Here is a 25,751-nt window from a genome sequence, read left to right as displayed (position 1 = left end):
TCCTGATTGTCTTAAAGTCTGCCTGAGTAAGAGAGTGCTTGAGTCCCAAGGTCTAGAAAGGCTGGGCACTGTGTGTGGTGCAGAGGAGCCCCTCAAGAGAAACCCCTCAGCCACACTCCCAGGCTGGGTTTTTCTGGCTTGCCTAGGCAGCCTCAGCACTCTGGGTGCTTCTCTCAGCCCAAGGCGTTCCTGGGCCCAGCCCCTCCCTGGGCTGCTCCCAGCACTCCAGTGACTTGACACTACCCTTTCTGCTGCTGCTCCTTTTACCTCCCAAAGCTCCCCTCCCCCGCCTGAATTGGGAATGAGGCTTTGTTCAGGGGTGGACTCAGCATTTCTCAAGAACCTACTGTGTGCATATCTAGTGCTTGTTCAAGTGAAGTCCTTTGCAGGCTCTATTACTACAAGATGCTCAAAGACACAGCCCCTTCCCGCACTTAACAGGGACCTCCCACCCCTCCTTGTGACCTCAGCCTGCTGTGCCCACCCACCCCGCTGACCCCGAGAGCGTGCTCAGGCTTGGAAAGGCAAGTCTGTGGGTGTGAGAGACGGAGCCACAGCATTCGGTGACTAGGGGGAAGCCAGGTAAGTGTCTACACTTGGTCCCATCGTGGCTTGGGGACGCGAGTGAGTCCAGACGCGCCTGTCAGGTTGCCCGCCCCCTTCGCCCTCCCCCAGAGAGCTCTGATGTTCCCCGCGGTGGTGGAAGAGGGTGTGTGGGTGTCAAGGACTCACAGACCAGGCTCTGCTGTCAGCTGGAAATGGATGAGGGTTCCACACTATGCTTCTGAAGAGGGTGAATTAGGAGCTGGGGTTGGGGGCGGTAGGTGAAGGGCAGAAAGAGGAAAAAAAGATGCGGGTGAGGGGTTACCGAGCCAGGACCGACCTTGCTTGAAAGGAAAGGAGACGTGGCAGGCAGGGAAGTCGGAAAGATGAGGCAAGGGCGGGAGGGGCTTCTCAGCAGTCGGGGCCCTTTCGCGGGAGTCTGGGGCCCTTTCTGCAAGAAAGGGGGGTTGTTCTCGCTTGATTTTCGGCTTGGTCTTCCCGAAGCTTTGCCCTAGGGGCAGCAGCCTCTGGCGAGGCTGGGGTGTTCCTCGCCTGCAGTTTTCTCCTGCCCGTGCTGGGAAGATGGATATGGGGGAAAGGAGATGTAAAAGGGTGATGGTCAGGGCGGGGGCGAGGTAAGATTTCTCCGGGGGGGCAGCGGCTGGGAGATTGGGACTCCAGGGTCGGGTCACCATGGGATACGGGCTCAAGCTCTGGAGACGAAGAGAAAATCCAAGAAGCCGGCAAAGAAAAATCATCCCCCCGCCACCACCCTTGGCACCGTACCCCTCCCCCAAGGCCCCACCACTCCCCGCACCGCCTCCCCCGGCCGCCTCGTGCTGCCCCCTGCGTTGGGACGACCGACCCACGATTCTGATTGGTCGGAGACCGGGAGGGGGAGCCGAGGGCCGGATTGGCTGGCGGGGCCAGCGCAGGGCGGGGCGTCTGATTGGCGGAGCTGGCCGAGGGGCGCGCTGCTGATTGGCTGGGGACGAGGAAGCAGGAAGGAGGGCGGCGGAGGCTCCGCTCTCGGGGAGTTTGTGGGGGAACCGCGAGCGGCGTAGCGGATCCCGGAGCCCGGCCCCCGCCGCCCGCCCGTCCGGCTGCCTGCCCCGCCCGTCCGGCCCTAGCAGTCCGCCCGCCCCGGCCAGGCGCGCCCGCCCCCCCGACGGCCCCGCCCGGCCGCGGCCCCCGCTCCGCCCGCCCGGCCCCGGCCCCCAGGAGGAGGCGCTGACGCAGCAGCGTGGAGCCCGGGAATTGAGCGCCCCCGGGGGGTTCCAGCCGCCGGATTCCAGCCCGGCCGGGGCCTGCGGGCGCCCAGAGCCGCGCCGTCCGCGCCGCCCGTTCCGGTGAGCTAAGGGCTGCGGTCGAGGAGGGGGAAGGGGCGGGCGGGAGGGCGGGAGCGAGCGAGGTAGGCAGACGAGCAAAGGGGGAGAGGACCGGCCGCCCGTCAGCGCGCCCCACCAAGCGCGCCGTGTCGCCACCCCCGCCAGCCCGGGAGGGGACGGACGGACGGACGACGCGAAGCAGGTGCGGCCGCCCGCCCCCTCGCGTCGCCTCCCTCCCTTGGGTCCGGCGCCACGGTCCCGCCATCGGGGAGCGCCGCGCGCCTCGAGGTGACAGCCCCCGGGGGCCGCCCGCCTTGCAGGCCGGGGGCGGGGTGGGTGGCGGCCGCAGGGTGGCAGCTTGGCCGGGCGGCGGCGGCGCGGGCGTCCCGGGCTGCGGAGGGCGGGAGGACGCCGGTCGTTTCCTCGCCGCCGCGGAGCCGGCTCGCCTCCGAGTGCGCGGGCGGCGAGGCCCCCGCCGCGCCCCCTCCCCCATCGCGGTCCCCGAGGCTAGGGGCCGCGGCCGGGGGCGGCGCCGCGGGATCGCCCGCTCTAGGTGGGGGGCGCCCTCCCGCGCTGGGAGCTGACGGGTTATCGCTGGATGGGGGGCAGTAGATGGGGGCCGTGCTGGGGCATGGGGCAGTGTAGACCCGACCCGATTGGGCTGGGAGGAAGGGAGAGGCCGAAGACGGAAGGGGACCGGTTCGAAAAGCGAGTGTGGGCCGAGGGAGGCCCGGCGGGGACCGTGCGGGGCGGCGGCCGAGTCCGAGGTGGGGCGGGGGGAATCGAAGTTGTCAGACCGCCTCTAAGTGACAGCGGGACCCCGTGCTCGCGGCCCGGCCTGGTCCTGTCTTGCCTGCTCCGCCGCTGCTTCTCTAGGACTGGGGGCCGGGTCAGGTCGGGCCCGAGGGGCCGGCTCGGCTGTGAAGGCGGCGGACAAAGGCGGCGCCCGAGCGGGCGCAGGTGGTGGCGTCGGGGAGGGGAGCGGGTCCGAGGCACCCACCCCGAGGGGCGGGTGACCGGGCCGGACTCTGCCCCTGTGACTGCGGGGGCTGGGGCGCCCGCCGGGAGGAGCTGCGGCACTGGTTCTCCGCTCTAGCCGCTGATCGCCTCACGGCTGTGGGGAAGAGTGGGGTCGACTCCGCCAGGGCCGAGGGGCAGGGGTGGGGGTGTGCGCACGGTGCGTCCTGGCTGGTGGTGACAGGGTTCTGGACGCACCAAGGCGACTCTCCGTGAGCCGCTTTAGAGCCTGCCAGGAATGAGGGGTTTTCAGTAAGCAGAGTCTGCCTGCAGGCAAAGGTTTCACCCCACCTGGAACATCTAGTCTTCCATTGTCGACAGTTCTAAGAGTGCAGAACACTAGTTGGATTGGAACTGGGAGACACCCCCCAAATGTGCTTCAGCAATTCCTCCACAACTGCTTTCAGCACTTTTCCTTAGCCAAGAAGGTACCCACATAGGGAAATGAGAAGCTGAGTTTATAAATCCAGGCAGGAATTTAATGATTAAATAAAAAGGTTTCCAGGCTTTTTCCTTTGTGCCACCTGAGACTTTCCTCCCCACCTTCTTCACCTCCATGCCTTCCATAAAAAAGGAGAAAAGGCCTCAGAGGGACCACCTATCTTGGAGGGACACCACTGTCCTTGGCCAGCTGGAGGACACTTAGGAACCAGCTCTAAGCTGGATGTGTTTACCTGTTTGTAAAAACTCACTCAGAACTCCCTGTGCCCCCTCATGTGGACACCACACCTAAAGGAAGAGTTGGAATCACAAAGACATGGGAACTCAGGCTGTTTAGAATGTGGATTTTTGCCGAGAATCTGGGTTCCAGTCCCATCTTGGGGAGGGCTGGTTAGGAGCTACCCTCAGCTGTGATTGGCTGTAACCCACCACCCCAGCCCCAGAAAGCTGCCTGTCTGCCATGCCAGATGGGTAGAATGGGTGTGGAGTTTATTCATGGCCACCCCCAACACCCTCCCCAGAAGGGTCTAGACCCCAGCCTGGGTGGAGTTGAAGCTTGTGGGAAAGGGAGGTATTACCTCACACTGGAGATGAAAGTTTGTTCTGAGTTTAATTGCATGTCTAAAATCCAGAGAATGAAAAATCTCAAGGCCTTTGTGCCTTCTGTGGGGCTACACGGTTTCTTTGGTGACAGTCAGAAGGGGGTGACCTGTCTAGCCACTGGAATATGAAGAGGAGTTGCCAAAATAACATTTCCCTCTTTGATAAGGGCATTCTTACCTGGCAGGAGACTCATGCCAGTCATATCTGGTGTTTCAGAGGGTCTGCTCTGGGGCGTTTGGTCAGTGATTAGGTTCTTTCTTTTTGATTGATACCTCCTTTTTTTCCTTTCTATTGCCCTGCTGTCCCTGTGTCAGGCCTGTGTTGTTGTCACAGCCTGCATTTCCCTCCTGCTTCCTCTGTCCTTTCTAATCTAGTTGGTACACAGCTACCAGAACGTTCTTCCTAAAGCACCCCTTCCCCATGTCACTCCCCTCCCCACAAACTTGCAGTGGCACCCCTTTGCCTGTAGTCTGACCCTAGACAGTGTCCCCTCAGGCTCTTCCCTGGCCATGCCATGCACATTTATCTCCCTGCATTATTGCTCCTGCCACTCCCTCCCTTCCTCTTCTCCCACTTGAGTCCCACTTGTCCTTAGTTTCGCTGTTGCTCAGGCCACTCCAGGCCAGCGTATTCGTCTGCCTCTGGATTTTCTAACATGGCATCTTCTTGAGTGGTTTTGTATGTTGGAAGTTTCTTAAGGACAGGGACAGTATGAGTGTTAAACCTTTGTGTGTGTGTGAGTTAGAGAGCGAGTGAGAGAATATTCCAATATTCCTCGGATAGAGCTGTGCACGTTGTTACTATTGAATGAATAAATGTTGTTGGCTGCTGAGTTGGGTGGGAACAGAGGGGAAACCTTCCCTTTAGCTTCTCCAGAAAAGCTCAGTGTGAAGTCTTTGGGGGTTTCCAACCTTTTCTGTCACAGACATAAAAAAGACAGGGCATGTTTGGGGTGCTCTAGCATGGGAAATTGAGCTGTTATTTCTGATATTTATGCTGGTGAAGAATCTGTCCTGTGGACTGCTCACATGATACCATATAGACATGAATTGGAAAAGGGCTGTAATCGTGTTTTCCTCCTACCTCCCCAGACCGTTCTCTCTACCCAGCTTTGCTGCTCTTATGCAGTTTTCCTTGTTGTCCGTGCTAAATGAATCCATATGTTTTATCTCTTCTCAATCCGAGTGTAAATGAGGGAGAAAACACAATTCTGAGAACAGAAAAGAAAAATACTCCTGGGTCTGGCCCATGGATGGGACTTTTAGGGCTGGTTTTGGAAGAGGTATTTATGGGGGCATCACTGATGTGAGAGGCACAGTCAGCCCCACATTGGACCCATCAGAAAGGAAAGCTCCAATCCCAGCTCTCTCAGACTTGGGTTTTTGTTCACTATGAACCCTGGATCATGGGAGAAATGGAAAGAGGACTGGTGACCGGTTTAGGCTAGACAGTGAAAAAATATATTCTGCATCCATCCCCTTTCCCCCAAACCTCCCTTTTGTGCCCCAGTTTGATGATTAATGGACCAGCATTTCCCTTCCAAGCGGGAAGGCCACCCCTCACAGTTGCCATGGCAATGCAGACCGCTCCCCCGTCAATTAAAAAAAAATTCCTGCTACTTCTCTTCTCCTTCTACTGTAGCAGGAGAAAAGCTACCTCAGAATGCATCTCCTGGGCTCTCTCCTCAGCTGTTTAAGCTGTTTTTGTGTGTGTTCTAGAACATGGTCCTTTCTTTCTGGGGATTGCCTGAGTTTCTTCACGTTAAGCAAATTGTGCCCCTCGTGGAGCCAGCAGCCCCTCGAACACTTCTATTAAGGAAACAGAAAATTCCTGTTTATTTATTCATCCTCAATGCAAATTAAAAACCAGAAAGAGCGCTGCTCCATCTTTTCCTTTTGGGTTAAAAAAAAAATCCCGTCTACACCTTTTCTGGTGTTTGGAGATATAAGGTGGGAAGCGTTTGACGTCAATAAAGGAAGTTTCAGTAAACCTGGAAGGAATTCAGCCTCCTAGCTTACATACTTCAAAATGGAGTTTTTTGGGGATTTTCAAAATTGTTTTCATTCCTCCCCACTTCTCTGTCCCAGCATCCAGGAGGACTTGTGTGTTTTCATTTTATCTGTTCTTATTCCTCTTGGCCTTGCTCCGGCAACATCTGGCCTCAGCGCCCTGTCGCAAGGTGAGTCATTAAGGAGGAAAAAAAAAAAAAACTTAAGGAAAAAAAGTCTCTGGAGTTGAGAAGTAGCCTGTGTTGAACTAAGGCTGCCAGCCGAAGCTGCCGAGTTTATGGAGCATTATACGAACAGCCCCAACATTAAAGGGCCTTCTTTTTATGAATGGGTTGTGAAGAATGTAAATAAAGCAGCATCTCTCAATGGGGAAGCATTTTACATAAGCAGTACTACCCCAGCCCAAGTATTTATGGGAATTTGCTTAGCACAGTCTGTCTGGCAAGGCTCACTTCCTTTGTGAACTTGCCATTGTGCTGGGACTTGCGAGGGACAAGGAGAGTGTACTTCAGTTCTTAGGGCAGCCCCAGCGCCCCTGCTCTCCAGGTTTCCCCAGCCTTGACTTGCTGGCCAGCTCATGGCTGGAAGTGCCTGTTAGCCCTGCAAAGATGGGAAGGACAGTATGTAGTCGACAGCTCCTGGTGATTAGAAGCACAGGCTCCTGAAGCCTGCAGTCCCAAGATTCTGCAGCTCCCTACTCCTCAGGCTGCCTAGACCTCCCCAGGACAGGGGACAGGGAGGTCCTGGATGATGAAATCCTGCCTGGTTTTATGGGCGGCACCTAACTGGTGTAAAATGGACTGGTTTGAATTTCAGCTTCTTTATGTTTCCCCTGCCCACCTCCTGGTACTGCCACTAATGAGCAGTAAAATGGCTAAAGGGGAGGAGGAGGAAGAGTAGCAGCAGCAAGGCTACAGGCAGCCTGAGAAGCCCCTCCGTTCCACTGAGTCACCAGCCCAGCCAATGGGGATGTTGGTGTCCTGCCCTAGATGACTTGTTCTAAAAGCTGGGGACCAGAGTACGGTGGGTTTAGAGTACAGATCCCCAGGGCTCAGTCATGCCCAGGACTTTGTGTTGTGTCCTGGGTCGGGGGTGGAGAGGACAGGGAAATCATCAGATTCTATTTTTCCCAGTGGAAAACACTTGCAAGGATCGTTGTTCACCTGACTCAGTGTCCGGCTCACAAAAAAAGAAAAATAGCATTGTGTTTGAGATCTTCTGCAGGCCCAGTCCACCAGGGGAAAAAATGGGTTTGTCTCTCAGTCTCGCTGATTTGAGTTGGGAACTTATTTCCGAGCACCCTGACCAAGTTACCTAAATAGAAAAACGACAGTGAATTCTTAGTTAACAGTATCAATGCCAGGCAGGAACTTGGATCTCAATATTTTTCTCACATCAGTTCCTTTTCCACTGGGGTTTGGAGAAGAGAGGTGCTTTGACCCCTCTTTCCTTGGGTAAGGAGATGGGACCTGTCTTTCTGCCTTTCTCATGACCCCATCGATCTCACCAGGAGTGGTGCTGACTGCTCCTACTTTCATTCTGTCTGTAGTGCCCTTTTGGGATTCCTAGCCTCCGTCGATGCAGCTTTTTCAGTTTCTTGCCTATAGAGGAGAGGGGTAGCCCACACTTACCACCCTTCTCCTACCTGTACAAAATGTTTGGGGATAATTCAGTTTATTAATTACATTCTCATGTGACCAGGTAGTTTAGAGGTGAATTTACTGGTTTTTAGAAGACCTTTGTAGAAATCATGGGAAAGGTATTAGGGTGCCACCTGATGCCGGGAGATCCTGACAAGTATGCCAGAAGAAAGGATGGCATCCACGTTTCCACTATAGTCAGGACCAGCAGGGTCCTCCCTAGTTGTGAAGGTGTCTCCTACTTTGTTCCTGGAGGGGCTTATACAGTTTGGACAGAATGTAGATTCTAAAAATGATTGACTGTAAGATGCTCTTCAGAGAAAATTGAAAGGATTCGGATTTATTTGGCCCAAAGAGCAGTAGCCAAGGGGCAGTTAATATGTCTCTGGATATTAAGTGACTGTTAGAGTGTGATGACCAATTTTCAGTCTTCATTGTAGTCTGGGCTGGAGGAAGGGGATTTCACCTGAGGCAAGAGATGTGGACAGATACGTGGGGGAAGTTTACCCTTTTCTGGATTTACTGTGAGGTCAGGACAACGTATCTTTAAAGCCACCACCCTTTTCTAGGATATAAAATGTGTTTGTTTCAAAAGTGCAGAAACAATTTTTAAAATTATTTTCCCTGGCCAGTCCACAGATGCCATTTAATTGGAGTTCATCTTTAATTCCGTTGTGGTGAAAAATGGAAAAACTAATAATGTGTTGTGATGCCAATAATTCAGACAACACAGAAAAATAAAGTTGAATGTGCAGGTTATCAGGCTGGCATGCAGTACTGCCATTGTAGCTGACTGCACCCTCCAACTCATGGGCTCAGGCAAATGTGTAAGTTACCTCACATGTTGGTTCATCTGTGACCCAGCAGCTGTCCTGTGAGGCCCTAGATAGAGGCAGCATGTTGCAGTGAGGGAAGGGTGGGCTTTGGGATGGATGCTGGATGCCCACCTCTGCCCTCGCTCCCAGCAGGATTGTGGCAACTTCTAACTCCCTGTACCTGTTTCTCCTCCTTAGGATGAGATGGTAACAACTACCTTCTGGGGCTGTTGTGAGGATAAAAGAGACAGTGAATGTGGTATGCTTAGGGGGCTGCTGGGTGCATGGTGAGTGTGTGACAAACATTGGCCATCCTGTTCTAATAGAAGCCTCTTTCGCCAAATCGGGAATTCTCCACCCTGCACCCTTAAGGGGGTTTGGGGCTGATGTTGCTAACTCTGGTTCGTTGCTGCTGATTGGACCTTAATATCTGTGGCATGCTTTGTCTTGATACAAGTGTGCCCATTACTATACTTGCTTAATGGTTTGGGGATAACAAGTAGAATATTTTCCTGAAATAACTGGGCAGTTTGGGAGAGAAAAGAAAGAGGATGGTAATGGAGGAGGGTTGTGCTATGTAAATACAAGAGTTTTCCTAAAGTAACCCCATTGAACTGTGGGTTAGGTTGAAGAGGCACAGTGGACTCCTGGGGATGGGGGAGGGGAGATTTTGGGAGTCAGAGGGCTCTTATCCTGGGTTCCAAGTGGTGCCATTGGTCTAGAAATGTCATATGGGGTGGGGCAGTTGGGCAGCCACATCTTTGTTTATTCAACAAGCTCTTAAGCCCTATGGGTGGGAGATGCACCCCTCTCCTCATGGAGCTTGCATCCTGTTAGCAGTGGCACTAGACACTTATTTACATGAGAGGGATTTGAGTAGAGTGCCCACAACTCTGGTAGGGTCTGCCTCGTGATTCTGCTCCTGCTAGTGGAGTGTTGGGGAGGCCTGGTCTTGGGTCTTGTTCCTCATGGCTGGCTCATTCAGGAGGTTAGTGCTCTGTTGGGGAGGCTGGGAGCAGAGCTCCATCTTGGCCTGGCTGGTCGGTTTCTTCTGAAAAGCAAGCCATCTTAGGAATCTAAGTTGTTGGTTCCTGGAGTGTTCTGGTGGTTGAACCAACACACATCCTTTGCCATTGTTGGGCAGGTGCTCGGAGCAGGCTAATGAGTTGCTGGCATGTTTTTTTGAAGAATGGTGCATCAGTAGCATGAAGATTCCCCCTGATTCTGCTGAGGGCCTGTTGCTGAGTTTTGGGGTACCCTGTCCTCTGTCTGTTCCTGTTTTATTTCACCTATGTTATTAACTGCTCGGAGCAAATGGGTCCTGGCCCAACCTGGGCAATGTGGCATATGTGTGGGAGGGTCTGAGGGCGCCTTAGTCCAGAACTCTGGTTCCTCCAGCCTGGAGTAATCTGACATGGACCCGAGATGGGTGAGTCTGGGAAAAGTTGCCTTTGTCTCCTGCTCTTTAAGACTTCAGCTTTTGTCTGTCACCCCTTCTTGCATCCAAACATTTATGAAACAAATTTCTCAGAGTGCTGCCCACTCCCAAGGTTTCATTCCCAAGGTACACCTAGCATGAAGTAGGCCCTCAGTAAGTGTTTGAATGAAGGCTTGGCTTAGATGTGCCCTCTGAGAAGCTGCCTTGTAGGGGATCTCTCAGCCAAACTCTGAGCATCCTAGTATCCATCCTAGCCCTTGTCACACTGTCTTGTCCTGTCTTCCTACCAGCCTGTGCTCCAGTTTCTTACTCTTTTGCATTTTTTTCCTAGTACTTAGCCTGGTACATGTAGGGGAAAGGGAAAAAGAATGAGCTTGTGCTGGGTGTGGTGGCGTGTACCTGCAGTCTCAGCTACTAAGGAGGCCAAGGTGGGAGGATCGCTTGAGCCCAGGAGTTTGAGGGTGTAGTGTGCTATAATTGTGCCACTGCACTCCAGCCTGGGCAACAAACTGAGACCGTATCTTTAAATACAAATTTTTTTTTTTTTAAAATGAGCTTGTATTGAGCACCTACTGTATTCCAGGCACTCTGCTAGGTATTTCACACACACATTTTTATTAAAACTGATCCTCACGACAACTTTGCTGTGGAGACAAGGAAACCGAGGCTCAGAGTTCAAGCCGTTGACGGAGCCCACTTAGGATTAGCAGTGGCATGAAGTGGCTTCCAGCCCTGCATGGGTCTCACCTCTGCTGTGTGGGGCCATGGCAGGGGGCCAGTAAATGTCGGCTGAATGGGCAAAGGTCAGAAGAGGCGCTGCGTGCCTGAGAATGAGCACCAGGTTCTCTGGCTGAGCCAGGCCAGCACCTGTGGATGCACGTCTGCCCCATGCACACAGGAGCTGTGCTCCGGGAAGCATCTAGGGGAAGCCAGATCCCTGAAGTAGGGACGTGTACCTTTAAAGAAAGCCTCTAAGGACTAGTTTTGTATTGCACGTGATTACCTTCTAATTTGTCAGGTTAGAGTTTCTTAAAGCAGAACACTGGTATGACTTAAAATGCCATGCTCTCTGCCCACTGTCCTTGCTCAGGGATCTGTGTGTTTTATCGCAGCTTTTAAATCCAAAGGGTGTAGTCTTGTCTCTCACCCTCAGCTTCTACCTGTAGGAAGGGCCTTGCCTCAAGTCTAGGGTGTTGGCAGTCTCTAACTATGTAAGATTCTACCAACTCTACTGTTACTATATGCCTGTACTTAGTTGCATTTCTAATATAAAATGGAGGAGGCCACTTTATAGTCTAAGTTAAAATTCCCCTCCCTCCCAACTGGGATTTAAGTTCCTTTATAGTTACAGGAAGGACATGGGATGTCTGACTGGAAGTAAGCAGAGGCTCTGGACCCTGGGGTGCAGTCCGGGGCCTGCATGTCTGGACTCTCTTGCTGGGATGGCCAGTGGATGGGAGCAGCCATAGGTGGGACCTGGCTGCAGGGCTGGGCTGGCTGATGCACTGAGCCCTGCGTGCGTGGGCTGAGTGTGAACCTTTCCTGCACGATTTCTCCCGCCTCTCTGGTCTCCCAGGGACCCCCAGTGTGCAGTGTGAGGAACGGGTGATCTGACAGGCCATAGGCAACATCAGTGCCTCCCGGGGGCTCTCCTGGCTCCTTAGATGGCCACCGGACCTGAGGGCAGTCTAAAAACAAGCCTGTGTCCAGATGAGTTAGGCCAGTTCCCTTAGGTTGTGCACCATGCTTTCTGCCCAGGTGTTTTAGGCTCCCAGCCTAGTTGCAGGATGAATTGAGTGCCCATAGCAAGTGAGGCTGACTGGGCACCAAGAAGGTGGGGTTGCCTCTCTTCTGGGTAGTACTAGGGTTGAAGCTTCCTGCTGCAGAGCTGAGGCTCCTGTTCCGTGTGGCTGCCTGCTGAAGCCTCAGTCCGATGGCGGGAACAGGCAGAACACACACGCTCTGTCCCCATCCCTGGGATCTAGCTCTGCCCTTAGAACCTGAGCAGCTCTCCTCTCACCTTAGAGTTGAGTGCTTCTTGCAGCACAGAGCAGCTGTTCAGGATCTGTTGGCATACACTTCCTGCCCCTGCCTTCTTGCTCTGTTGTAAACTGAGCCCCCCACAATTCACCCCTCAGTTGGTCCTGCAAGGGAAAAGAAGCATTGTCATTTTTGTCATCATTCCTTGCGGTGGACACTTTGGTGTTTTCAGTGGAATAGTAGCAGAGTCGGGGTTCGGGCACAGGCTGGATTTTCAGATATGTCACTGTAGCGGCAGGGAATCGCCAGGCCAAGGCTGAGCTCCTCTGTCCCTTCTGGGGGAAGGGAGGGACCTTGGCCTGCCCGGTTCCTACACTCTGCTAGGCTCCTGCACAGTGACAGCACCTCACTCACCACCACTCTTAAGTATGGTTCCTTTGCTATGTTCATTTTAGATGAGGAATCTGAAGTTTAGGGAAGTTAAGTAAGTTGCTCATGAAGGGCAGAGCTGGCATTTAAATCCAGGTCTCCCTGACTCAAAGCTTGAGTTCTTTCTACTTTACCAGCTCTTCGAGAGATTCAGTAAGATACCAGCCATGTCTTTACCTGGCTTTACCAGAAGGATTGCCGCAGCTTCACCTCTGTGTCTCTCTGTAAAGTAACGTCAGCTACATTTAAATGAAAGGGAGTCTGCCTTTGTGCTCTTGCCACTTTTCTTCTCTGATAAAAGATTCAGGAAACTCAGTGCTCATGAGAAGTCTTACTCCTGTCAAGGGTGGGAGAGGTTATTCCAAGAGAATGCAAAGGAGGACAGTACTTAATTCAGTTCCAGCTGTGTGAGTTCAGCTGCAGTTAGGCGGAGGTGGTTTGGGGCAGCACCCCTCCCGGCCCTCACCCAGGTGACCACCGGTCTGCCCTTATCTGAGACCCCCCCCCCGAAACTTCCCTCCCAAAAACATGAATCAAAAATGTCTGAAAAGCAAAATCTAAAGTCCAGTTGGTAAGAGAGGATTCAGGAAGGGCACTGGGGCAGGGCCCTGCGACCTGAAATCCTGAGGATGGTGATGCGGAGTGCAGCCCAGAGCAGGGTCAGTGAGGGCAGAGGGGTGGTAGGGCTGAGGCCTTCTTCCTGCCCCGGGGCAGCCCTGCTTGTGGGAATGGTCTGGGCTACCACCTGCGTTTGCAGCCCCCCACGCCCCTGTTTTTCCCTCAGTGGTGCCAGCAGCCTGTGCTCCTCCGGGCCTCTGGCCCTGCCTTGCTCAAGCCTGCAGCCAGGCACACAGCACCTCAGGTGTGCTTTGCTCACCTGGTGCTGCTGCTGCTCGAGGGCAAGAGACGGGGCATCTCTCCTTCCTGCCTCCATGGAGCTGACTTCTCCCAGCCCTGGGCAGGCTCAGGCAGCAATGAGGCCCAGACCCCACCATGATACTTCATCGGGGCCTGATCTCCCCCTCAATTTTGAGACCCTGATGCACCTGAGGCAGAGATGGCCTGCTTGCTGTTTTTAGAGTACACTTGTGAGGATTTTGGATTCAGCTTGTGGTTCTCTGGTCTTTGGCCTGGGGGTCTGTCGGCCAGCCACTATCCTTCAAGGCAGCTGTGTTGCTGGGGACAGTCAGACTGGTTTTCTTTAGTGAGAACTTGCTTTACACAATCTAGGCGAGAGTTAATATGTCCCCCGGGGGTGTAGGGGGAGTCCCTCCTGGGAACCTTCTCCCACGGAGGCCTGGACTGCCTGTGTCTGGAAGGACAGGGCTTCCTGGAGAGGAGGGGTAGTGCTGAGCAAACCCAGTGCACGTTGTCCCCTGGCAGTGGTGGAAAGTTCCTGGGTAAGCTAGTACATAAGTGGGAGGGACAGCAGGAGGATTGGCAGGGCTAGAAGGGGAGCCAAGCCTGCTCTTCTGGGATCTTCTTTTCCCAACCAACCCAGCTGGGTCACCCCCTGCGGGTTGGAGGGGCTCTGGCAGGCTGGGAGCCCCTCCACCCGGCCCCACCCGAGGGAAACGTTGCAGCCAGCTCCTCACTCTGGCTTTAAAGCGTGACTCACACATGCTCTCCCCAGATTGCAGTGTGGAGACCCCAGCCCCTCCTCGGGATTCCAAGTGGCTGAGTGACTTCGCAGCCGCCTGAGGCACCACAGGAAAGCTAAGAGTTGTTTTGCAATGTGCTTTTGATGGCCTTGGGTGTTTTTAGCGGGTGACGGGATTTGGCAGATTCAAGGGAGGTTAGCAGGAGGCTTTCAAGCTTGATTTGGAAATGTGACTCGCGCCCTGTGATTCAGAGGCTTCCTAGTATCTTTGCCCACCCCTCTGGAGGCAGTGGGTGTCCCTAAGGGACTGGAAAGCTGAATGGGAGGTTGAAGAGCGAGATAGTCTACAGGGAACAAACTCTCAGGTTCTGGGGACAGGCTTCTGAATGTGGAAGGTGTCTCTTCAAGGCATTGACTCTCCTTCCTACCTCTCCCTGCTTGAGACCTTTGTGTGTTGAGAGGGTGACTCTGAATGGGGCAGGTGTCCCAGGATCCAGGGACCATCCGCCCATGCAGCCAGCCTCCCAGCAAGCTGTGGGGGAGTGGTCATCCCTTGCTATGAAAGCTTCTACTAGCCAGGCCTGAAAGCACCTCCCTGTACTCTCTCTTTCCTATCCACCCCCTCTTGCTCTGTACTTGGTGTCCTTGTCCTCAAAGGCCACAAGCCCAGGTGATCTCAGCCTTGGCGCCCGGCCATTTGTAGGCCCAGCCCCTCTGGTAACTTGGGGCCTGTGGAGGGGCTTCAGCCCCTGCTCAGCTGCATGATCTGTCCACTCATCCTCATCTCCAGGCCCTTTGGGAGTGGGGGAGGGCCGGGCCTGGGCTTTCCTAGGAAATACAGATGTGCTTTTGCTGCTTCTCTGCTTGCACCCCCACCCCCAGCACAGGGGGAGTCCTGGGTTTGAGCAAAGGGCCTGTGGGTTATAAGCAATGGGATGCTTCTGAGAGTAAAAGGAGGCATTGGCAGTAAGCATGCTGAGCAGACAGGGACGGGTGGTCACCCTGATTAGAAGCAGGAACAGTCTTATGGAGCCTAGCAGATGCCTGGTATTTTTTAGGAGCTCTCCGTCTGTGCTTCAGGAATGAATGGATTTGCCTTCTGTGACTCTGTCTTGCCTGGGGCCCGGTCTTTGGGCAGTGGCAGGTCCCCACACATGGCCAGAGCAAAGCCTGACACACTGCCTCTCCTTTCCAGTTTTCCGAGCCCTGTCTCAGGGCTGAGGGTTGCTCACACTACCCTCCGGCTGGTTTTCTGAGCAATCCTTCTCGACTAATGCAGCATGACTCTGGAGAGAGCATGCCCAGTGATCGCAGGCACTGACCCAAAGGCCACAGGAGCTAGCTGGGAAGGACCCAGGGATCCCTGGGAGCCCTCAGGCTTGGGAGTTTCAGGGTTAAATCCTGGCCCAGCAGGGACTGCTTCCAGTTCCTCCGTGGAATGAGTGTGAATAACAATAGCAGTAGGGAAATTAAGCTGAAAAGCCTGGGCCTGCTGGGTGGGGAGGGGTCACAGGGGTTCCTGGTGAGGGGCAGAGCCTTGTCTGGCACCTTACTTGGCAGCTCCTGTGCTTTGGATTGAGGAGTAGGTAGGAAACAGCTCAGTGGTCTCTCAGCTGGTCTCTCAGTGGTCTCACACCCCTCTCAGTTCTTCGTTGCCCTGACCATGTCAGCTTCCAGTGCACGGCCAGCTCTGGCCTCTTGCACTCAGAACTGGGGTCCAGGCTGCCCCAGATGGATGTTGGGGGACTTTTGCCAAGCAAAGTTAAGTTAGGGGGACGATGCTTGGTCGTGGGTGTTTTCTGTCAGAAGCTCCAGGGTTCCTGAGGCTCTCCCCACCTCCCTCCACCCTGCCCTCTGCTTGGCATCTTGCCTACCAAGAGGGAGAGAGAACTAAGGAAGAGGGCAGCCCATTTGTCACCTGTGTTAAGTTTTCTCTTTGATACTTTATTTTCCCAACTCTGTGTGGCTGACAGGAGTTTAAATCTCTATTGCGGGGTCCAGTGTGCAGTCCCTATGTTTCCTGCACCCCCAGGAGTATGCTGACCCCAGCCTTCCTGACACCTTTTCCCCAGGTACTGGCACTCTTTGGGCTGCCCTTCCTGGCATTTGAACCAAAGTGGGCCTGGCTCCTAGGGCTGCCTGAGATCTCCCTGTCCACGAGCTCCTCAAAGCAAGACCCTTCATAGGGACAGGGCTTTTCCAGCAAGACCCAGGTTATGGCTGTCCTGCTTTGTGTGCCAGGTAGGGAGTCCTCAGAGGCTGCATTTTGCCTCTTTCATGGCCCAGCAGGCAGGTTCCTCATCTCAGTTCCTCAACATCCATCTCCTTATCCTCTTGTGGCCAATCTTGGAAGCCCCGTGTTGGGGGAGGAGGTTGGTGATACTTTGGTAATGCTTTGAAGGAATAGATGGGCTCCCACCACCCACTCCCCGATCCTGGCTCAGTGTCTTTAGAGACTCCCCCTGTCCTATGATGAGTTCCTAGTAGGATATAGAGCTATGTCACCAGCTCCTGTCCCCTGACCTTGGAGTCTGCATTGTCCCTAGGCTCTCCAGGGGCTTGGTTTGGAGAGACCATAGGCTCAAAGGAGAGAGAAAGAACCGGTCCTTGCACAGATGGTGGTAGCCCAATTCCACTGGCCCATCACATTCTGGAAGGGGGTCCTGGGAAAATCCATATTGGAGATGGGGTAGGGATAGGCCAGAGTTCCTGCAGGTGGGGCTGGGTGGGCTGCAGTCGGGGAGAAAGCAGGCAGGGAGGGCTCCTCTCATTGCCTGTCTTCTGCCCTGCAGGTTGGAAGTACTCCATGACACACACTCGGAGGAAGTCCCTTCCCATGCTGAGTTCAGGCCCCACTGGCCGACGAGAGCCCCTGCCGATGGAAGACAGCAACATGGAGCAAGGGGCTGAGGGTGTGGAGCCAGGCATGCCTGAGAGCCCGGGGCACCTTGCAGGGCGCCGCAAGAACTACCCACTGCGGAAGCGCCCATTGGTTCCCGAGAAGCCCAAGGCCTGCAAAGTGCTGCTGACCCGCCTAGAGAATGTGGCCGGTCCCCAGAGTGCAGATGAGGCTGATGAGCTGCCCCCTGACCTGCCTAAGCCCCCCAGCCCAACCCCATCCAGTGAGGACCCTGGCCTCGCCCAGCCCCGCAAGCGGCGCCTGGCTTCCCTCAATGCGGAGGCTGTCAACAACCTGCTGCTGGAGCGGGAGGACACCAGCAGCCTGGCAGGCGCCCGCCGCAGTCGAGGGGGCGACCCCCACCGAAGCCGGGACCGCGACCGGGCCGCTGGGGGCTGGTCTAATGCCAAGAAGCGGCCCCGGCTGGCGGACCTCGGAGGAGGAAGTCGGGACCTATCCCCAGAGGGAGCACCGGATGAAGGTGCCCGCCGAGATGGAGACCCAGCTCCTAAGAGACTGGCTAGCCTGAATGCAGCCGCCTTCCTGAAGCTGAGCCAGGAGCGGGAGCTACCCCTGCGACCGCCTCGTGCCCACGCAGAAGCAGATGGGCGCTCCACTGAGCCCCTGGCACCCAAGGCCCTGAGGCCAAAGTGGGCCAAAGTGAATAGCAAGAACTATCTCAAGGCCCGGCAGGGGACTGGCTCTGGGGAGGCTGCAGGGCCACCTGGATGGCAAGGGCACCCTGATGAGCCATGGCCATCTGCCACACCTCGTGGGTCATCCAGCCAGCCACCTTACCAACCCCTGAGCAAGGCCCTGGAGAGCCCCTTGCGGCTGCGCCCCCACCTGCCCCTACTGATGGGTGGGCAAGCGGCCCTGAAGCCAGAGCCTGGGCGCCCAGGCGAGGAGTCACCTGCCCCCAAGCAGGAACTGCATCAGCCTTCTTTCCCCACACCTCAGCTGTCCCCCCTGCCAATGCCTGGCAACCCCGCCGACTACAGTGGCCTGTGTGTTAGGCCTGAGCTCCCTGCAGGCAACTTTTACCTGTACTGTGGCCAAGATGGGCTGCAGTGTGGGGGCTACTCCCCCTGCCCCATGCTCCCGGAGGGCAAGCTGTCCCCAATAGCTGCACCTAACGAGGGGCTCCTCCTGGCCCCGAGCTCAGTGCCCTCAGGCACCCCTTTTCAGCACCCTCCCTGGGGCTCCTCTCGCTACTGCTCTAGCGAGGACACTGGAGTGAATGGCTACAGCATCTGTGGAGTGTTGCCCCTGTCCCTCACCCACGTTGGAACTACCTGTGGTGGCTGCCCCTACAAAATGCCTTTTGCAGCAGGTAAGCCTTCCTGGGAGTGGGATATCCTGAGAAGTGTCTGAGATGTGGCATGCTGGGAGGGTGGGTGGTGGTTCTGGGCAGGAGCCCCTCTGAGGGTCTAGCTGCTACCTGGAAGGTAGGGGGCTTTGAGAAGGTAGAACTCCCCTAATCTGCCCCAAGCCCAGGAGCATTCCCAGGAAGGGGGCTCCATATTTAGTTTTTAACAGGGCTTTGTCCAGGCTGTTAGGGAGATTTCTTGGCTTGGCATGTAGATAGCATTGTGGTGGTGGAGGGTACAGGAGGGCCTCCCCTCCCTCCTTATCCGGATACCCATCCATTCTTAGACTCTTAGTAGCAAGTTAGGTATTGAAATTAGGGCTTTTACCAAGTTGTTCTCATAATCCTTCTGCCCTCCTCGAGGAAAGCTAGAATTCCTCACTTTCCAGAAGCCATTACCATCTCCATGCAGGCACAGTTCAGCATTCATGGGAAGGTTGATAGGTACCAGGCTCAGGAGGCAAGCAGTAGGGTAGCTTTGCCGTGGCTCTACAGGCCTTGAAAGAAAAGAGGTACCCAGACTTAGCATCACCTTGCTAGGTGTGGGCATACCCTGAGAACAGACAGGCCGAGTTCCCTGGCATGGATGGGATGGTGTCAGGGCCCATATCCTTGGTGTCTGCCTTCCTAGCAAGACCCAGACACACCTAAGAAGCTCTTGCTCCAGCTAATAGGACAGCCCCAGAGTCGTTTCACTTCCCCTAGACTGGTAGGGATATTCTCAACTGCCTCTCCAGGACCCCTCCCCAGTTCCTGGGTGGAAATGAGATGACCAGAGTGACCCTGGCCAGCAGTTCTGCCCTGTTGCCGGGGAAGTGAGGGCTGGGCCTCCCCAGAGCTCTCCGCTCCCCCACCTCTCTTATAGGGGTCTATAAAACAACTTTATAGACCAGTTGGCTCTGGACAGACTGGTTGTTTCAGGTTCCAGCGTGAGTTAGAGCTCTAAGAAATGAGAAAAGGCTTTTTCTTGGGCTTTTCTTTCTCCTTTATACCACTCCTCAAGTCCAGACCCTAGCCTCTTCGCCCTGATAATAAGGACACCAGTAAACACCATGTGCCAGAGACTCTACATATGGGAGGCTGCTTGGCATGTAATTGTGCACAAACTCTAGAGCCAGACAGCCCGGAGTGAAATGATCTTCCCCACTTCCTCAGCCACATGACGGTGGGACAAGTCAGTAACTGCTCTGTCTCAGCTTCCTTAACTGTAAAATGGCGGTAGTGGTACCTACCTCATAGGGTTGTTGTAAGGATGAAATGAGTTCTGTTCATTAGAAAATCAGCCAGTTCTGAACATGTGTGGTATTTGTAACTACTATTTATATTGCACTGAAAGGCAAAGTGACTTGCCTGAGGTCACACAGCTAGTAAGTGGCAGGTCCCAGGCTGTCTGACTCCAGAAACCCTACTCCTAAGCACTATGGAAGCCTTAGAGAAGTTTTTACATCAGAGCTAAAGATGTTTCCACTACCTCTCGTTCTTGAAGGCTAGAAGGGGAGGTAGAAATGTCTGCTGGCCAATCTCCAAGATTAGGAACTGCCCCACTCCTTGGATAATCACTCTGACAAACTACCACGTAGCCTCTGATCCCACCTGCCACCTCAGTGGCCTTGGAGTGCACACTTAGAATTAAGACAGGAGCAGGCTCTGAAAGCAGGTGGTTGAGGTTACTGCTTGTACTGTCCTGACCCACTCTCTCCTTTCCTAGAAGGCTGCAGGTCCCTAGGCCAGCTGGAATTTCCTCTCCCAGAAGCTGGACACCCCGCCTCACCCGCCCACCCCCTCTTGGGATGCCCTGTACCCAGCGTGCCACCTGCAGCAGAGCCTGTCCCCCATCTTCAGACACCCACCTCAGAGCCTCAGACAGTAGCCCGCGCATGCCCTCAGAGCGCCAAGCCTCCGAGCGGGTCAAAGTCAGGCCTGCGCACGGGCTCCGGCTGCAGGCACACTGCAAGGAGCAAGGCTGCCCGCAGGCCCAGCCACCCCAAGCAGCCACGTGTCCAGCGCCCACGCCCTCGCCGCCGCCGCCGTCGCCGCACTAATGGCTGGGTGCCTGTTGGGGCTGCCTGTGAGAAGGCCGTGTATGTCTTGGTGAGTGCCAGCTCTTAGCTGTTAGGGAGAGGGAGGGTGGCAGTGGAGATACGGGACCTGCAGTGAGGGTGGGTCTCAGGAGCCCCTGGCTCTTTAGCTACTCTGAGAGGTGACAAGGCTCCAGTTCACTTGTGCCCCAGGAGCCAGTCATGTTGGCCCAGCCTGTTCCCCAGCCCCTACTGATCCTACCGGATGCCTGGGGAGGGCAGGGGACACACAGTCACAGCTGGTGGCTGCCATATCTGTGACTGACTTGGCGCAGCCATCTGAGTGTCTTCCCGTTTCTTGCCTCTCACTGTCCTTCCATCCTGGATCGTGAAGTGAAGGACTTTCAGGAAGGTTTTTGGATAACTTTGTGTAGGGGAAGTTGGGATGCACAGAGAAAATGAGTGATACGGAGACTGTCTGGGACGATGAAAAGAGTGTCAGCTAAAACTGATCAAGCACCTCTTAGATGCCAGAACTGAGCTAAGCACTTTGCATGCATCATCCCCTTTAATCTTCACCCTGCCCTAGCCTCTGTGGTATGTCATGTTCCTGTAATTATCCCCATTTTACAGATGAGGAAGCGAGGCTTAGCCATAGATTAAATAACTTGCCCAAGGCTATGCCACTTAGGATGGTGGTTTAAGGGTTCAGACCCAGACTGTCCCATTAGGAAGCTTGAGCACTTACCCAGTGCTGGGGGCTTGGAGTGGGAGGGTCAGCTGCGGGGTGTGATGGTCAGAGCTCAGCCTCAGAAGTTTCAGGCCACTTTCCCACTGCTGTTCCCATCTCCCATCCTTTCTCCCATGGGGATTCCCCACCCCCATCCTGTCCCTGAAAGCCAGGCTCAGGGAGAAGAGTCCAGCATGCAGACATGCTTAGTGGTTTGACTGCCCTGAGGAGGTCATAGAGACGACGTCGTTCCCTCCCTCCCTCCATCCTCATTCTTGAGTATGGCTCTGCGAGCCTGTTTGTATCATTGGTTTCTTGCCTAGGATGAGCCGGAACCAGCCATCCGAAAGAGCTACCAGGCGGTAGAGCGGCATGGAGAGACAATCCGAGTCCGGGACACTGTCCTCCTCAAGTCAGGCCCAAGAAAGACATCCACACCTTATGTGGCCAAGATCTCTGCCCTCTGGGAGAACCCTGAGTCAGGTACTCCTCTTTCTGCCTTGGGGACCCACGGGGCAGCTGCCTTCGGCAGGACCATAGGCCCCAGAAAAGTCCCTGCCTGGAGTTTGACCTGGCACAAGTCTCCCCATGTTCCTGGCACAGAGCTTGCTTCCACTCAGCTGGGGTCTTTCTGCTGCCGAGGGCTGCGGACAGCCTTGTGGCTTGGGTTGGATCAGCTCGTTAACTTTTCCAGCTAGCAGGGCCTGGGCACCTGTCCCCCCACCTCACCTGTCAGTGCCTGCTCCCCCTTCTCCCTCCATGCCTAACAGCATTCCAGGCCACCGAATGCTTGGCCTAGGGCAGGGGACGTGGGTGGATGGAGCCTGCAGGATTGGTCCAGGCATTCAGGTTGGATGAGCCTCCAGGGCAGGCGGCCAGGCTGTCTGCGTGTCTGAGTAACTTGGATTGCCAGCTCAAACCATGACCACTTCTGTTGTCCCCTCAGGAGAGCTGATGATGAGCCTCCTATGGTATTACAGACCTGAGCACCTCCAGGGAGGTCGCAGTCCCAGCATGCACGAGGTGAGTTGCCTTGAAGAAAGGGCCTGGGTGGCAGAGGGAGAGGTGGTGGTAGGGGGAAGGCAGCCATGGGCAGTCAAGTCCCTGGGTTTGTCACCTTGGACTCCAGAGAACTTAGGGAAGGGCCTGGGGTTTAGCAATTTTTCTGACATTGCCCCAGTTTATGTTTCAAAGGGAATAATAAGCTTTGTCTTAAAAGGGGAACAAAAAGGGAGCCATTGAGGCCAGGGGGTACCAGAATGGGAGAACTAGGAGAGGTGAGGTTGAGCTGCACACGTGGCAGCTTTTGGGGGTGTCTGCGTGATGAGAGGGGGAGAAAAGACTTCTCACACCCTAAGCTCAACACTAAGCCATGTGCTGAGAGAGGTAGCTGCCGTCTGGGTTTGGTCTGGGCTCACCTTTTATTTCGTTTCCCCTTGCAGAGACTTTTCATCTAACTGGGAAGACAGGGACCAATTCCCCTCTCCTCTCCTGGGCAGGGGTAGGGGCTCGGGTCAGTGACAGTCAGGGGCTGAGCAGGTACCTGGCTGCTCCTGAGCACAGGACCTAGGAGATACTTAGGGGGAATGCCTGGGAACGGTAGGTGAGGTGTCTATACTTAGGCTGAATTTCCAGGGAAGCTCCCTGACTTTCAGGGGTCACTAGCTGGAGTTATCTCAGGTCAGCAGTCCCAGCAGAGGGGTCAATGTCTGCCTTGCTCCAGGAGTTAGGTGCTTTCCAGCCCTGGTAACCAAACTCCACCGCCTCCCCTTGAGCCTTTGCAGAATGAAGTCTTTGCGTCGCGGCATCAGGACCAGAACAGTGTGGCCTGCATTGAGGAGAAGTGCTATGTGCTGACCTTTGCTGAGTACTGCAGGTGCGTGTGCCCTGCACCCTCTGGCTGGCCTTTCACCTCAGTTTCCCAGGGCTGTTTGGGGGCTGCCTGGGATTCCCTGAGGGGACCTCATTCTGCTCTGGGCCTGATCTCACTCACTGGGCTTAATCTCCCAGAACTTTCTTCCTTATGGCCTGCCTCCACTATCTGATTTTTTTAGAAGAAAGAAGAAAAATTGTTGCCCCACTGTGGTAGAATGGTTGGAGCAGAATTGGGGGGTGACAGTACTGCTCTTGGAGAAAGTCTGGGAGAATTGGCAGGTGATGGGAGGGAGGCCTTGGTGGGGGTGTTCCTCAGTGACAGAGAAGATGGACCGGCAGTTGGCAGAGCGGGCATGGCCCTCGGTGACAGTGACGGGGTGGAGGCAGCACCACCCCTTGGAGGGCGGGGGGTGTATCCCAGCTCTCTGGGCAGGATAGGGAAGGAATTGGTCTTCCTGCAAAGGTGGCTGGGGTAAAGACAACGAATGGTATGTCACTGCAGATTCTGTGCCATGGCCAAGCGCCGAGGTGAGGGCCTCCCCAGCCGGAAGACAGCACTGGTGCCCCCCTCTGCAGACTACTCCACCCCGCCACACCGCACAGTGCCCGAGGACACGGATCCTGAGCTGGTGTTCCTTTGCCGCCATGTGTATGACTTCCGCCATGGCCGCATCCTCAAGAACCCCCAGTAGCTGCCTCACACCCACACTGGGGCTCCCCACAGGCAGGTGGGGCTTGGGGCAGGGGGCACTGCTTGAAGCACAGCACTTGGTTAAGGGGCCACAGGAGCCTGTGGTTGCTGGCCTGTGGTTCTCTTGGGGACGGGGGGGGGAAGGTCAGGGGCCCCTACGGGTTCTGGGCCCTATGGGAGGGAAGGGGAGGCCAGTGTATAAGAAAAGCATCAGAGCCCTTAGCTTGGCCCAGGGTAGCTGTCTGTGGTCCCCTGGGTGGAGACTCAAAGAAGCAGTCTTCCCCAAGGCTGGGCCAAGCCTGAGGGACGTGGGGCCCTAGGAGGGGAAGGGGGTAGAAGGAGGGGCAAGATCCTTCAGGAACCAGGCCCAACAGGCCTTCTGGAGCCTCCCCTAACCCCTCTAAGGGGGCATGGGAGCCAGCTTTACCTCACCCACTGTGACCCGCTGCTTCCCCTCAGCCTGGGACCAGGCTCTCCCAGATTATCGCACAGCTCTGAGCTTGTTCCCTTGAGGCATAGAGAGCCAGAGTCTGGCTTCCAGAGCATAGACTTCCTCTTCCTGGACTCGAGGCCTTTCTCTGGCTTTCCTCCTTTGCCCCTGCAGTAGCCACTGGTGCTGGGACAAGTCGACCCGGCCCTGACAGTTACAGGTGTGGCCTACTCATGGGAGTCTCCTATCCACCTCCCAGAGAGGGCCACCCAGCAGGCCTGGCTTCCCAGAAAGTAAACTGATCAACGTGGGGTTTGTCACGTCTGGGAGGGCAAATGGGTGCTGGGAGAGGGTGGGGGGCAGGGGACAAGGAAAATTGCTACCTGATTTGTTGAAGATTTTTCCTCTTGCCTTACTCTTGGAGGTTCCAGGAAACCTCTTGCAGAACTTCACACATGACTCTTCAAGCCACACCCACCTGAAATCAAACCAAAGGAGTGCTGTGGCTCCCCTTGCCCTGCCACCCCTTACCTAGTCTTTTGTAGATTGCACTAATTTACATCCCAGTGGAGAATCAACACTGTATCAGTCCACAGACCTGCTGAGCTGCAGCCACTCACTCTAGGAGCTAAGGACCTGCATTTTCAGTTTGTTCTGTTGCCCAGAGGCCCTGTTCTCACCTCATGCTGCTCCCCAGAGTAGATTAAGAGGCTCAGCCCCCTGTTGTCCTTGCCTGGACTAGGCCCTAGCCTTGGGACTCTTTGTGAGGGGGCTGGAGCAGCCTGGTTATTTCCTATTTGTACCAAAGAGGAGCATGGTGGGGAGAGGGAGTGGAGTGCATTGTGACTTGAGCCTGGCGCTGGGAACCTGCTAGCTGAGCACTTCCACAAGGGCCTAACCCCCAGGGGCAGGAGCCAAAAAGGGCAGCAGTGGGTCCTCCCTTAGGGAGGAGGGGCAGACACAGACCCAGCAGGCTGAGGAGGTGGCACTGGAGGAGGACAGTCAGGCAGGGGCTGCAGAGGGAGGTAGACGTGAATCCTGACCTCTCCCCCCGAAACCCCCATGCCGTGTCCTGTCCCTTGGAAGATGACTTGCTCCTGATTGGTCATTAGGCTTGGGTGCAGCCTGGAGGCTTCAGAGGTGAATTTATGTTTGGGGAGCCCGGTTCCAAACCTGAAGGGAAGGGACTTGGGTCTCCTTGTATTGAATAAGCTGTTCGGGGAAGGTGTCTGTGTGGGAGGACAGGGCGGTCATTAAGAGAGGTTGGCAGAGTGGCAGCAGGGGCTCTGGAGAGCCATCCTTGGAGAGCCTGCTCATTCCCAGGGTGCTGGGCCCTTGCTGTCAAGGAGCCCAGCCTCACCCAGCAGGAGAGGAGATCAAGGCTCCTCCTCCCAGGAGGTAGGGGCTGCCGCCCAGAATTTAAATGCTTTTGAAATCTCTTAGATGTGGAAATATTTTTTCGAACCTGAAAATGCAGCTGGTAGAATTTCAATGGAAGCATAATCCATGTAAAATATATTTTAGTTGATATTTTGTAAAATGCACTTTTTGTGTGTGTCGATCTTGGTTTCCCAGATCTGTATTTCAGTGTTTACAAGGGAGGGAGGACCTTTCCTTGCCTCCCTTTTGACAGAGATAGAAGTACTTCTTTAAGAAAAAAATAAATTTGAGAAATTGTATTGATTTAGAAAAGGATCGTTTCCTGTGTGTCCTGTCATCTTTTGGTGTGTGGGTGTGGAGGGACTCACTATTCTTATTTCCTGGGTCCCTCATAAGCCTTGCAGCACCTGTGCTCACTGAGGCCAGTGAGCAAAGAGGGCAGGAAAGTAGGGGGAGAGGAGAGTGAGAAGAGTCTACAGGGGAAGGAGGAACTTGGAGTTGGCTTCTTGACACGGT

The 25,751-nt window shown here is 55.1% G+C and overlaps 1 protein-coding gene across 4 annotated transcripts; it reads left to right on the top strand.

Moving 5' to 3' along the window:
- The first annotated feature begins 372 nt into the window (after window positions 1–372).
- BAHD1 (bromo adjacent homology domain containing 1) lies at window positions 373–25,550 on the top strand. 4 transcript variants are annotated; one of them, XM_069484691.1, is made up of 7 exons: window positions 373–582; window positions 16,636–18,075; window positions 19,823–20,202; window positions 21,183–21,342; window positions 21,806–21,882; window positions 22,635–22,735; window positions 23,237–25,550. In XM_069484691.1, the coding sequence occupies exons 2-7, from the start codon at window positions 16,650–16,652 to the stop codon at window positions 23,424–23,426; spliced, it is 2,334 nt and encodes a 777-aa protein (XP_069340792.1). In that variant the 5' UTR covers window positions 373–582; window positions 16,636–16,649; the 3' UTR covers window positions 23,427–25,550. The 4 variants fall into 4 exon arrangements, with proteins under 4 accessions (XP_069340792.1, XP_069340775.1, XP_069340801.1 ...); XM_069484674.1 differs by lacking the exon at window positions 373–582 and adding an exon at window positions 1,578–1,892 and having other exon boundaries at window positions 19,820–20,202; XM_069484700.1 differs by lacking the exon at window positions 373–582 and adding an exon at window positions 2,034–2,159 and having other exon boundaries at window positions 19,820–20,202; window positions 22,644–22,735.
- The last annotated feature ends 201 nt before the right edge of the window (window positions 25,551–25,751 follow it).

This window comes from Eulemur rufifrons, chromosome 2 (genome assembly GCF_041146395.1).
Source record: "Eulemur rufifrons isolate Redbay chromosome 2, OSU_ERuf_1, whole genome shotgun sequence".
In the NCBI taxonomy this organism is placed as follows: domain Eukaryota; kingdom Metazoa; phylum Chordata; class Mammalia; order Primates; family Lemuridae; genus Eulemur; species Eulemur rufifrons.
The sequence above is the reverse complement of the archived record's forward strand: the minus strand, read 5'-3'. Positions and strand labels throughout refer to the sequence as shown.